General features: G+C 49.3%; 1 protein-coding gene across 1 annotated transcript in view; it reads right to left on the reverse strand.

Annotated features, from left to right (window-relative positions):
- Positions 1-11147, reverse strand: part of SEMA5B (semaphorin 5B) — a 157514-nt gene that overhangs the window by 90782 nt on the left and 55585 nt on the right. Inside the window, 1 exon segment of the mRNA XM_040441569.1 lies at positions 4249-4348. Coding sequence (XP_040297503.1) covers positions 4249-4348 — 100 coding nt within the window.

An 11147-nucleotide genomic window follows, 5' to 3' on the forward strand; every position in this document is an offset into this window, starting at 1 on the left:
GGGCTCATGGAGGCGCACGTCATGAATGGATCTAGCGCATCCGGTGACCCCTCAACTACGCAGATGAAAAACCGACCAGCGGAGCCGAAAACGGACAGAACACGAAGAGGCAAAACAGCGAATCCTAGACCTCAACATGAAAATAAGACGCCAATATCACAGCGCAAGATTTCGGAGCAAAAAACTTTCCAAAAAAAACAGGAGTGAAACTGGGTGTGAAGATGCATGCCAAAAAAAATATCTACATTTTACACAGGACTGCAGGTGACATCACTACATTATCTGTACTCACAGAGTTATCGCTGTGTTATCTGTGGTGTTACATAGGACTGCAGGTGACATCACTACATTATCTGTACTCACAGAGTTATCGCTGTGTTATCTGTGGTGTTACATAGGACTGCAGGTGACATCACTACATTATCTGTACTCACAGAGTTATCGCTGTGTTATCTGTGGTGTTACATAGGACTGCAGGTGACATCACTACATTATCTGTACTCAGAGAGTTATCACTGTGTTATCTGTGGTGTTACATAGGACTGCAGGTGACATCTACTACATTATCTGTACTCAGAGAGATATCACTGTGTTATCTATGGTGTTACATAGGACTGCAGGTGACATCTACTACATTATCTGTACTCAGAGAGATATCACTGTGTTATCTATGGTGTTACATAGGACTGCAGGTGACATCTACTACATTATCTGTACTCAGAGAGATATCACTGTGTTATCTATGGTGTTACATAGGACTGCAGGTGACATCTACTACATTATCTGTACACAGAGAGCTATCGCTGTGTTATCTGTGGTGTTACATAGGACTGCAGGTGACATCTACTACATTATCTGTACTCAGAGAGTTATCACTGTGTTATCTGTGGTGTTACATAGGACTGCAGGTGACATCTGCTACATTATCTGTACTCAGAGAGTTATCACTGTGTTATCTGTGGTGTTACATAGGACTGCAGGTGACATCTGCTACATTATCTGTACTCACAGAGTTATCGCTGTGTTATCTGTGGTGTTACATAGGACTGCAGGTGACAACCACTACATTATCTGTACTCAGAGAGTTATCACTGTGTTATCTGTGGTGTTACATAGGACTGCAGGTGACATCACTACATTATCTGTACTCACAGAGTTATCCCTGTGTTATCTGTGGTGTTACATAGGACTGCAGGTGACATCTACTACATTATCTGTACTCACAGAGTTATCACTGTGTTATCTGTGGTGTTACATAGGACTGCAGGTGACATCTACTACATTATCTGTACTCAGAGAGTTATCACTGTGTTATCTGTGGTGTTACATAGGACTGCAGGTGACATCTACTACATTATCTGTACTCACAGAGTTATCACTGTGTTATCTGTGGTGTTACATAGGACTGCAGGTGACATCTACTACATTATCTGTACTCAGAGAGTTATCACTGTGTTATCTGTGGTGTTACATAGGACTGCAGGTGACATCTACTACATTATCTGTACTCAGAGAGTTATCGCTGTGTTATCTGTGGTGTTACATAGGACTGCAGGAGACATCTACTACATTATCTGTACTCAGAGAGTTATCGCTGTGTTATCTGTGGTGTTACATAGGACTGCAGGTGACATCTACTACATTATCTGTACTCAGAGTTATCACTGTGTTATTGAGGTGTTACATAGGACTGCAGGTGACATCTACTACATTATCTGTACTCAGAGTTATCACTGTGTTATTGAGGTGTTACATAGGACTGCAGGTGACATCTACTACATTATCTGTACTCAGAGAGTTATCGCTGTGTTATCTGTCGTGTTACATAGGACTGCAGGTGACATCTACTACATTATCTGTATTCAGAGACATATCACTGTTATCTGTGCTGTTACATAGGACTGCAGATGACATCTACTACATTATCTGTACACAGAGTTATCGCTGTGTTATCTGTGGTGTTACATAGGACTGCAGGTGACATCTACTACATTATCTGTACTCAGAGTTATCACTGTGTTATCTGTGGTGTTACATAGGACTGCAGGTGACATCTACTACATTATCTGTACACAGAGAGTTATCACTGTGTTATCTGTGGTGTTACATAGGACTGCAGGTGACATCTACTACATTATCTGTACTCAGAGAGTTAGCACTGTGTTATCTGTGGTGTTACATAGGACTGCAGGTGACATCTACTACATTATCTGTACTCAGTTATCACTGTTATCTGTGGTGTTACATAGGACTGCAGGTGACATCTACTACATTATCTGTACTCAGAGAGCTATCACTGTGTTATCTGTGGTGTTACATAGGACTGCAGGTGACATCTACTACATTATCTGTACACAGAGAGTTATCACTGTGTTATCTGTGGTGTTACATAGGACTGCAGGTGACATCTACTACTTTATCTGTACTCACAGAGTTATCGCTGTGTTATCTGTGGTGTTACATAGGACTGCAGGTGACATCTACTACTTTATCTGTACTCACAGAGTTATCGCTGTGTTATCTGTGGTGTTACATAGGACTGCAGGTGACATCTACTACATTATCTGTATCTCAGAGAGTTATCACTGTTATATGTGGTGTTACATAGGACTGCAGGTGACATCTACTACATTATCTGTACTCAGAGTTATCGCTGTGTTATCTGTGGTGTTACATAGGACTGCAGGTGACATCTACTACATTATCTGTACTCAGAGAGCTATCACTGTGTTATCTGTGGTGTTACATAGGACTGCAGGTGACATCTACATTATCTGTACTCAAAGAGATATCACTGTTATCTGTGGTGTTACATAGGACTGCAGGTGACATCTACTACATTATCTGTACTCAGAGAGTTATCACTGTGTTATCTGTAGTGTTACATAGGACTGCAAGTGACATCTACTACATTATCTGTACTCAGAGAGAGTTATCACTGTGTTTTCTGTGGTGTTACATAGGACTGCAGGTGACAACCACTACATCATCTGTACTCAGAGAGTTATCGCTGTGTTATCTGTGGTGTTACATAGGACTGCGGGTGACATCCACTACATTATCTGTACGCAGAGAGATATCGCTGTGTTATCTGTGGTGTTACATAGGACTGCAGGTGACATCTACTACATTATCTGTACACAGAGAGTTATCACTGTGTTATCTGTGGTGTTACATAGGACTGCAGGTGACAACCACTACATCATCTGTACTCACAGAGTTATCACTGTGTTCTCTGTGGTGTTACATAGGACTGCAGGTGACATCTACTACATTATCTGTACTCAGAGAGTTATCACTGTGTTATCTGTGGTGTTACATAGGACTGCAGGTGACATCACTACATTATCTGTATCTCAGCCTGGTTCCTCCTGCCGTACCATTAGATTGCTCCTCACTGCAGAAGTCCCATAAACTGACATAGCGACCATGCCCCAGAGATGGCAGCGCTGCCCGGGCGCCCGCACCTCTCCGTGTCTGGACCCTGTACTGAGCTGATTCAGCACAGTGAAGATTATGAGATTAAGCACAAGTCACCGGAGAGCCCGAGCTCGGCTCCTCATGAGACCCGGGGTAATCTGCAGCGCCAGGGATGCCCGCAGGACGGAGGTGACATGGGCGCTGAGTGTCAGTAAAACATTCTGCAACCAGAGATCACACAGAACCGGCGCCATTCATGTACCAAAAGACAATGGTGCCCATAAGAGGGGCCTCACCCAGCAGCAGCGCACCGCCACATGACAGCCCTCAGGGGGGCACCATACCGCAGGAACACACAGACAGCGCCAATCACCTCGGGTCACACAGGGCAGCTAGTATGACAGGAGCCGGCGCAATGTACTATCTGGGGTGTTACATAGGACAAGTTCCTCACGCACACGACCGTTGTTTTGGTCCGCATCTGAGTCGCAGTTTTCCCGGCTTGGATGCGGACCCATTCACTTCAATGCGGCCGCAAAAAGATGTGAACAGCACTCCATGTGCTGTCCGCATCCGTTGCTCCGTTCCGTGGTCCGCAAAAAAATTTTATAACCTGTCCTATTCTGGTCCGTTTGGCGGACAAGAATAGGCAGTTATATCAACGGCTGTCCGTGCTGTTCTGCAAATTGCGGACGGCAAAACACACAACGGTCGTGTGCATGAGGCCTAAGGGAATGATTTTACGAGCAGACATTTGGCATAGACCCCACTTGGATGACACATTCAGCTCTGCTTCATCTGCTTCTACACATGGTCTGTATACATTACCTAGCGCCCACGATCAGCTGGTTCCTGTTGACATCGAGGGCGAGCTGCGAGAAGTCCTGCACGTCGCCATAAGAGAAGTTGGACAACCAAGGCCTGAGGTCTAGGAGGAAAAAGAGCAGAATGAATACATTTCATCATGACCCCCATCCCCCACATTCAGGGGCTCGGACGTGCTGATCAATGGCGCCGCTGATTATTCGCTACTAATCCTGGCAAATAACCAACGTCAGCAGCGCCGCGATAGGAATCGGACATTATAATCAATCCCTAAAATTATCATAACAATCTGAGGGTTTGTTACAAAATATCAGCCTAGACAATCCTCTGATCCAGGCACGCTCAATCTGCGGCCCTCCAGCTGTTGCAGAACCACAACTCCCAGCATGCCAAACAGCCCACAGGTATCAGCCTACAGCAGGGCATGCTGGGAGTTGTAGTTTTACAACAGCTGGAGGGCCGCAGGTCGAGCGTCGAGGAATCTGTGTCAGTCTGAAGTCTGTTCATACGGCAGAGGATTTTCCGGACTGGATACATTGTAACAAGCCCTCAGCCGTGAGAAGTAATAGGTCACCTGGATGTGAGAAATCTGTCATTTACACCTAATTTCTAAACCGGTTCCCCCTGAAACAGTATAACCCCCATCATTGTGTACAGGGAGGCAGCTGGTGGGAATATAGATCAGGGAGATGAGAGCGAGCTGCCGCCATGTTCTCCGGTCAGACATGACTATGTGGGAGAAGGGGGTTCTGGGTAGTGAAGCTCCCCCTCGACTCCATGACCGGGGTGGGCGCAGGGGCTTCTCCCAGAATCGGATTTTGCCCCACAGTCCAGTAAATCTCTTCTGTCCGGCTGCTTCATCTGTTTCTGGGAAAGCTGGGTGACGGGCAGTATGGCTCCCACAGCTCTCCCAGACTCCTCACACATAGGTGAGCCACAGACTGGAGGGACTGCAATGGCCTCCTGCAATCACCCAGCTTTCCTACAGCCGGATGGGTAACTGGTTCCCGGGGAGGATCTGTATGGGAATATTAATCACGTAGATGGCAGCGGGCAGCACTCGCAGCTTCTCTCTGACCATCTTGTCCTCATGGAGGAAAACACAAGAAATCAGAAGGTGCAGATCCTCACTCTCCAGGTGTGCATGCTGGGACTTGTAGTGTCCAGACGGAGATGGGGGCAGGGAAGACCTGGCTAATCTCGGGCTCTTTGCAGGAGGCCCCTCCCCAGAGGAGCTGCCTGGTTAACAACCAAGAGGGGGACTGGCCAAAGGTCACTGAAAGGGCCCGGAGGGGGAGCAAACACCTGACCCTGGAAAACAAGACCCCACTCCATAAAGGGGTCTCCGCTCCTCTGTGCACTGTGGGGAGTCTGGGCCCCCCGTGCCCCTCCCCCATTACGCAGGGTCCGTGCTGTCAATCATCCAGCCACATCCCCCATGAACGGCAGGATGATGGAGAGTGTGGAGCAGACATTGTGTATGCAGAGCAGACCCCGAGTCCCCGATCAGAGGGAAGGACAGCGAGCTCCGACCGGCAGCTATTAAATGTAATATTTCTCAGAAATCACAGGACTGGGAGCTGCAGAGAAGAGGCGGCCGGGGAACCAGGGGCCGAAAAACCATCACCTTTTATTAACACGACTGAGGGGACACAAGGAAATTTTATCTTTAGAAATCTGTAAGAAATACAATGTATCAAAAAAGGGGCAAAGCTAAAGCAGAGGGACCCCCGAGAGAAAATCAGAATGGGGCCCCCACCTAGCACCTCCCCGACAAGGAAAGCAGGGACGGCACCTCGAGCACAGACCGAAGCGCGACCCCCGACCATGAGCTAGTCCCCCATATAGGAGAGGGGAACCCTGCAGGTTCTTACCACATGAAGATGGAAACAAACCGGTCTGGATTTAACCTCTAGGGCCAGAAGTGTGTAAGATGATGGACACAACCCCAATAGATGTCTGCACAGAGCAATACTTCCCAGAATGCAATTCTCTACAGACATCTCTGTAGAGACAATTCAACTCTGAAGCAGCAGAATAGTGAGTGCAGCTCTGGAGGATAATACAGGATGTAACTCAGGATCAGTACAGGATAAGTAATGTATGTACACAGTGACTGCACCAGCAGAATAGTGAGTGCAGCTCTGGAGTATAATACAGGATGTAACTCAGGATCAGTACAGGATAAGTAATGTATGTACACAGTGACTGCACCAGCAGAATAGTGAGTGCAGCTCTGGAGTATAATACAGGATGTAACTCAGGATCAGTACAGGATAAGTAATGTATGTACACAGTGACTGCACCAGCAGAATAGTGAGTGCAGCTCTGGAGTATAATACAGGATGTAACTCGGGATCAGTACAGGATAAGTAATGTATGTACACAGTGACTGCACCAGCAGAATAGCAAGTGCAGCTCTGGAGTATAATACAGGATGTAACTCAGGATCAGTACAGGATAAGTAATGTATGTACACAGTGACTGCACCAGCAGAATAGTGAGTGCAGCTCTGGAGTATAATACAGGATGTAACTCAGGATCAGTACAGGATAAGTAATGCATGTACACAGTGACTGCACCAGCAGAATAGTGAGTGCAGCTCTGGAGTATAATACAGGATGTAACTCAGGATCAGTACAGGATAAGTAATGTATGTAAACAGTGACTGCACCAGCAGAATAGTGAGTGCAGCTCTGGAGTATAATACAGGATGTAACTCAGGATCAGTACAGGATAAATAATGTATGTACACAGTGACTGCACCAGCAGAATAGTGAGTGCAGCTCTGGAGTATAATACAGGATGTAACTCAGGATCAGTACAGGATAAGTAATGCATGTACACAGTGACTGCACCAGCAGAATAGTGAGTGCAGCTCTGGAGTATAATACAGGATGTAACTCAGGATCAGTACAGGATAAGTAATGTATGTACACAGTGACTGCACCAGCAGAATAGTGAGTGCAGCTCTGGAGTATAATACAGGATCAGTACAGGATAAGTAATGTATGTACACAGTGACTGCACCAGCAGAATAGGGAGTGCAGCTCTGGGGTATAAAACATGATAAGCAATGTAATACATGTAAAACTGGAAAGTGTCACTAGAAGAAGCATTCTCAGGAACGCTCTTTGGATCTGGGCGCTATCAGAGCTGCCATGTTGGTGATGTGACCTCACGATTCTTTAGAAATACTCATGAATACAGATTTCCATTGATTGACGTTCGACCAGACGTTGCACTTATAGGAAGAGAACATGGAATGAAACCTTCCGTGTAAATTCCCAAATGCGATGCCCTGTGGGTTGCTCAGAGCCGGAACGCTCAGGAACATCACGAGGCGCGAGCCTCCATCTTATAAGCCGTTTCTTAGATGCTTCATTGATGCAGAAGGCGTCGGAGGAATAATCAATGTTTAGATGCAGAAATCTCATTCCACTCAGTTACACCGCCAAAGGTGAAATCACAAACAGCCAATCCCTGCTGAGACGACCGTAACCGCGGCCTCCATTGTGCGCCTGAGCCTCGCAGGCAGGGAGGCCCTGGCCGACCCATGATGGATGTGTAATATTTCACCAGTTCAAACCAGCGAAGCTGATGGGTGAAATGTCAGGAAAATAAATCACAAAGAATCACTGGGAGCCTGAAAATTCATCAGCCGTTCTGCCAGCGGTGGAGCAACGCCGAGTGCACACAGGAGAGCGGCAAAAAATGGCCGAAAATTCCACAGCGCCAAAAAATATGAAAGAAACAGCAAACGGGATAAGTCAGCGACAAAACTGCAACAATGAGAACCATTACCTTGTACCCCATGTATCACTGCCCTGCACCCCATGTATCCCTGCCCTGCACCCCATGTATCCCTGCCCTGCACCCCCTGTATCACTGCCCTGCACCCCCTGTATCACTGCCCTGCACCCCCTGTATCCCTGCCCTGCACCCCATGTATCCCTGCCCTGCACCCCATGTATCCCTGCCCTGCACCCCATGTATCCCTGCCCTGCACCCCATGTATCCCTGCCCTGCACCCCATGTATCCCTGCCCTGCACCCCATGTATCCCTGCCCTGCACCCCATGTATCCCTGCCCTGCACCCCATGTATCACTGCCCTGCACCCCATGTATCACTGCCCTGCACCCCCTGTATCACTGCCCTGCACCCCCTGTATCACTGCCCTGCACCCCATGTATCCCTTCCCTGCACCCCATGTATCCCTGCCCTGTACCTCATGTAACACTGCCCTGTACCTCATGTATCTCTGCCCTGCACCCCATGTATCCCTGCCCTGCACCCCATGTATCACTGCCCTGCACCCCATGTATCACTGCCCTGTACCTCATGTATCCCTGCCCTGTACCTCATGTATCACTGCCCTGCACCCCATGTATCCCTGCCCTGCACCCCATGTATCCCTGCCCTGCACCCCATGTATCCCTGCCCTGCACCCCATGTATCACTGCCCTGCACCACATGTATCACTGCCCTGCACCCCATGTATCCCTGCCCTGTACCCCATCTATCACTGCCCTGCACCCCATGTATCCCTGCCCTGCACCCCCTGTATCCCTGCCCTGTACCTCATGTATCTCTGCCCTGCACTCCATGTATCACTGCCCTGCACCCCATGTATCCCTGCCCTGCACCCCATGTATCCCTGCCCTGCACCCCATGTATCCCTGCCCTGCACCCCATGTATCCCTGCCCTGCACCCCATGTATCCCTGCCCTGCACCCCATGTATCACTGCCCTGCACCCCATGTATCCCTGCCCTGCACCCCATGTATCACTGCCCTGCACCCCATGTATCACTGCCCTGCACCCCCTGTATCCCTGCCCTGCACCCCATGTATCCCTGCCCTGCACCCATGTATCCCTGCCCTGCACCCCATGTATCCCTGCCCTGCACCCCATGTATCCCTGCCCTGCACCCCCTGTATCCCTGCCCTGCACCCCATGTATCCCTGCCCTGCACCCCATGTATCACTGCCCTGCACCCCATGTATCACTGCCCTGCACCCCATGTATCACTGCCCTGCACCCCATGTATCACTGCCCTGTACCCCATGTATCCCTGCCCTGCACCCCATGTATCACTGCCCTGCACCCCATGTATCACTGCCCTGTACCTCATGTATCACTGCCCTGTACCCCATCTATCACTGCCCTGTACCCCATCTATCACTGCCCTGCACCCCATGTATCACTGCCCTGTACCTCATGTATCACTGCCCTGCACCCCCTGTAACACTGCCCTGCACCCCCTGTATCCCTGCCCTGCACCCCCTGTATCCCTGCCCTGCACCCCCTGTATCCCTGCCCTGCACCCCATGTATCCCTGCCCTGCACCCCAAGTGCCCCTGCCCTGTAACCCATGTATGATTGGCCTGTACCCGAAGTGTCGTGTTATTGTCCTGCACCCCAAGTTTTAATCTTCATTATTCCAGCAAGGACCCTCTATGAATTATTTCCTACAGATCTGGATTAGATTTGGAGCCTAGGTTTCCTAATTGGGGGGGGGGGGGTTTCAGTTGATTATTTTTAGATTTTCTTCTCTTGTAGTTTTACATTGGGTGATGTCATGTATTCGTCTCCAGTCACATCCAGAGCTGCAGTCACAGATCTCCCACGGCGTCTGTTGTGACACAGGACGAGGCGCTTTAATGGCGTCTGAATCTATTAGTCAGGCCCGTGCGGCCATTACACGCCTGCGATCCAGAGGCTTCACTCCTGAGTTTCCACCAATTAATCTGGCTTTAGAGTCATAAGAACGGGCTGAGATTTAATTAAGGATAAGCCGCAAAAAACAAACTCAAAACCGTCTCAGAATTACAAATTGTTGGCCCTTGTAAGAGCTGGGGGGGGGGGAGGGGGGCATGAAGGTGCAGAGCCTCGCGCCTCCGGACTGATCTATAGTAATGAACGGTATGATGGCGGGAAGGAAGAGGAGGCCGGTCCTCTAGGGGTGTATCACATGTACGGGGCTCAGCAGACAGTATCACACGTGACAGGCTTGGATACAGGGGCTCAGCAGACTGTATCACACGTGACAGGCTTGGATACAGGGGCTCAGCAGACTATCACACATGACAGGCTTGGATACAGCGGCTCAGCAGACAGTATCACACGTGACAGGCTTGGATACAGCGGCTCAGCAGACAGTATCACACGAGACAGGCTTGGATACAGGCGCTCAGCAGACAGTATCACACATGACAGGCTTGGATACAGCGGCTCAGCAGACAGTATCACACGTGACAGGCTTGGATACAGCGGCTCAGCAGACAGTATCACACATGACAGGCTTGGATACAGCGGCTCAGCAGACAGTATCACACGTGACAGGCTTGGATACAGGGGCTCAGCAGACAGTATCACACGAGACAGGCTTGGATACAGCGGCTCAGCAGACAGTATCACACGTGACAGGCTTGGATACAGCGGCTCAGCAGACTATCACACATGGCAGGCTTGGATACAGCGGCTCAGCAGACAGTATCACACATGACAGGCTTGGATACAGCGGCTCAGCAGACAGTATCACACGTGACAGGCTTGGATACAGGGGCTCAGCAGACAGTATCACACGAGACAGGCTTGGATACAGGGGCTCAGCAGACAGTATCACACGTGACAGGCTTGGATACAGCGGCTCAGCAGACTATCACACATGGCAGGCTTGGATACAGGCGCTCAGACAGTATCACACGTGACAGGCTTGGATACAGCGGCTCAGCAGACAGTATCACACGTGACAGGCTTGGATACAGGGGCTCAGCAGACAGTATCACACGAGACAGGCTTGGATACAGGCGCTCAGACAGTATCACACGTGACAGGCTTGGATACAGCAGTTCTGTGGTGCACTCCTCTTGTCAGACAAGGGGCAGTGATGAAAGTT

This window comes from Bufo bufo, chromosome 7, assembly GCF_905171765.1.
Source record: "Bufo bufo chromosome 7, aBufBuf1.1, whole genome shotgun sequence".
NCBI classification, from domain to species: domain Eukaryota; kingdom Metazoa; phylum Chordata; class Amphibia; order Anura; family Bufonidae; genus Bufo; species Bufo bufo.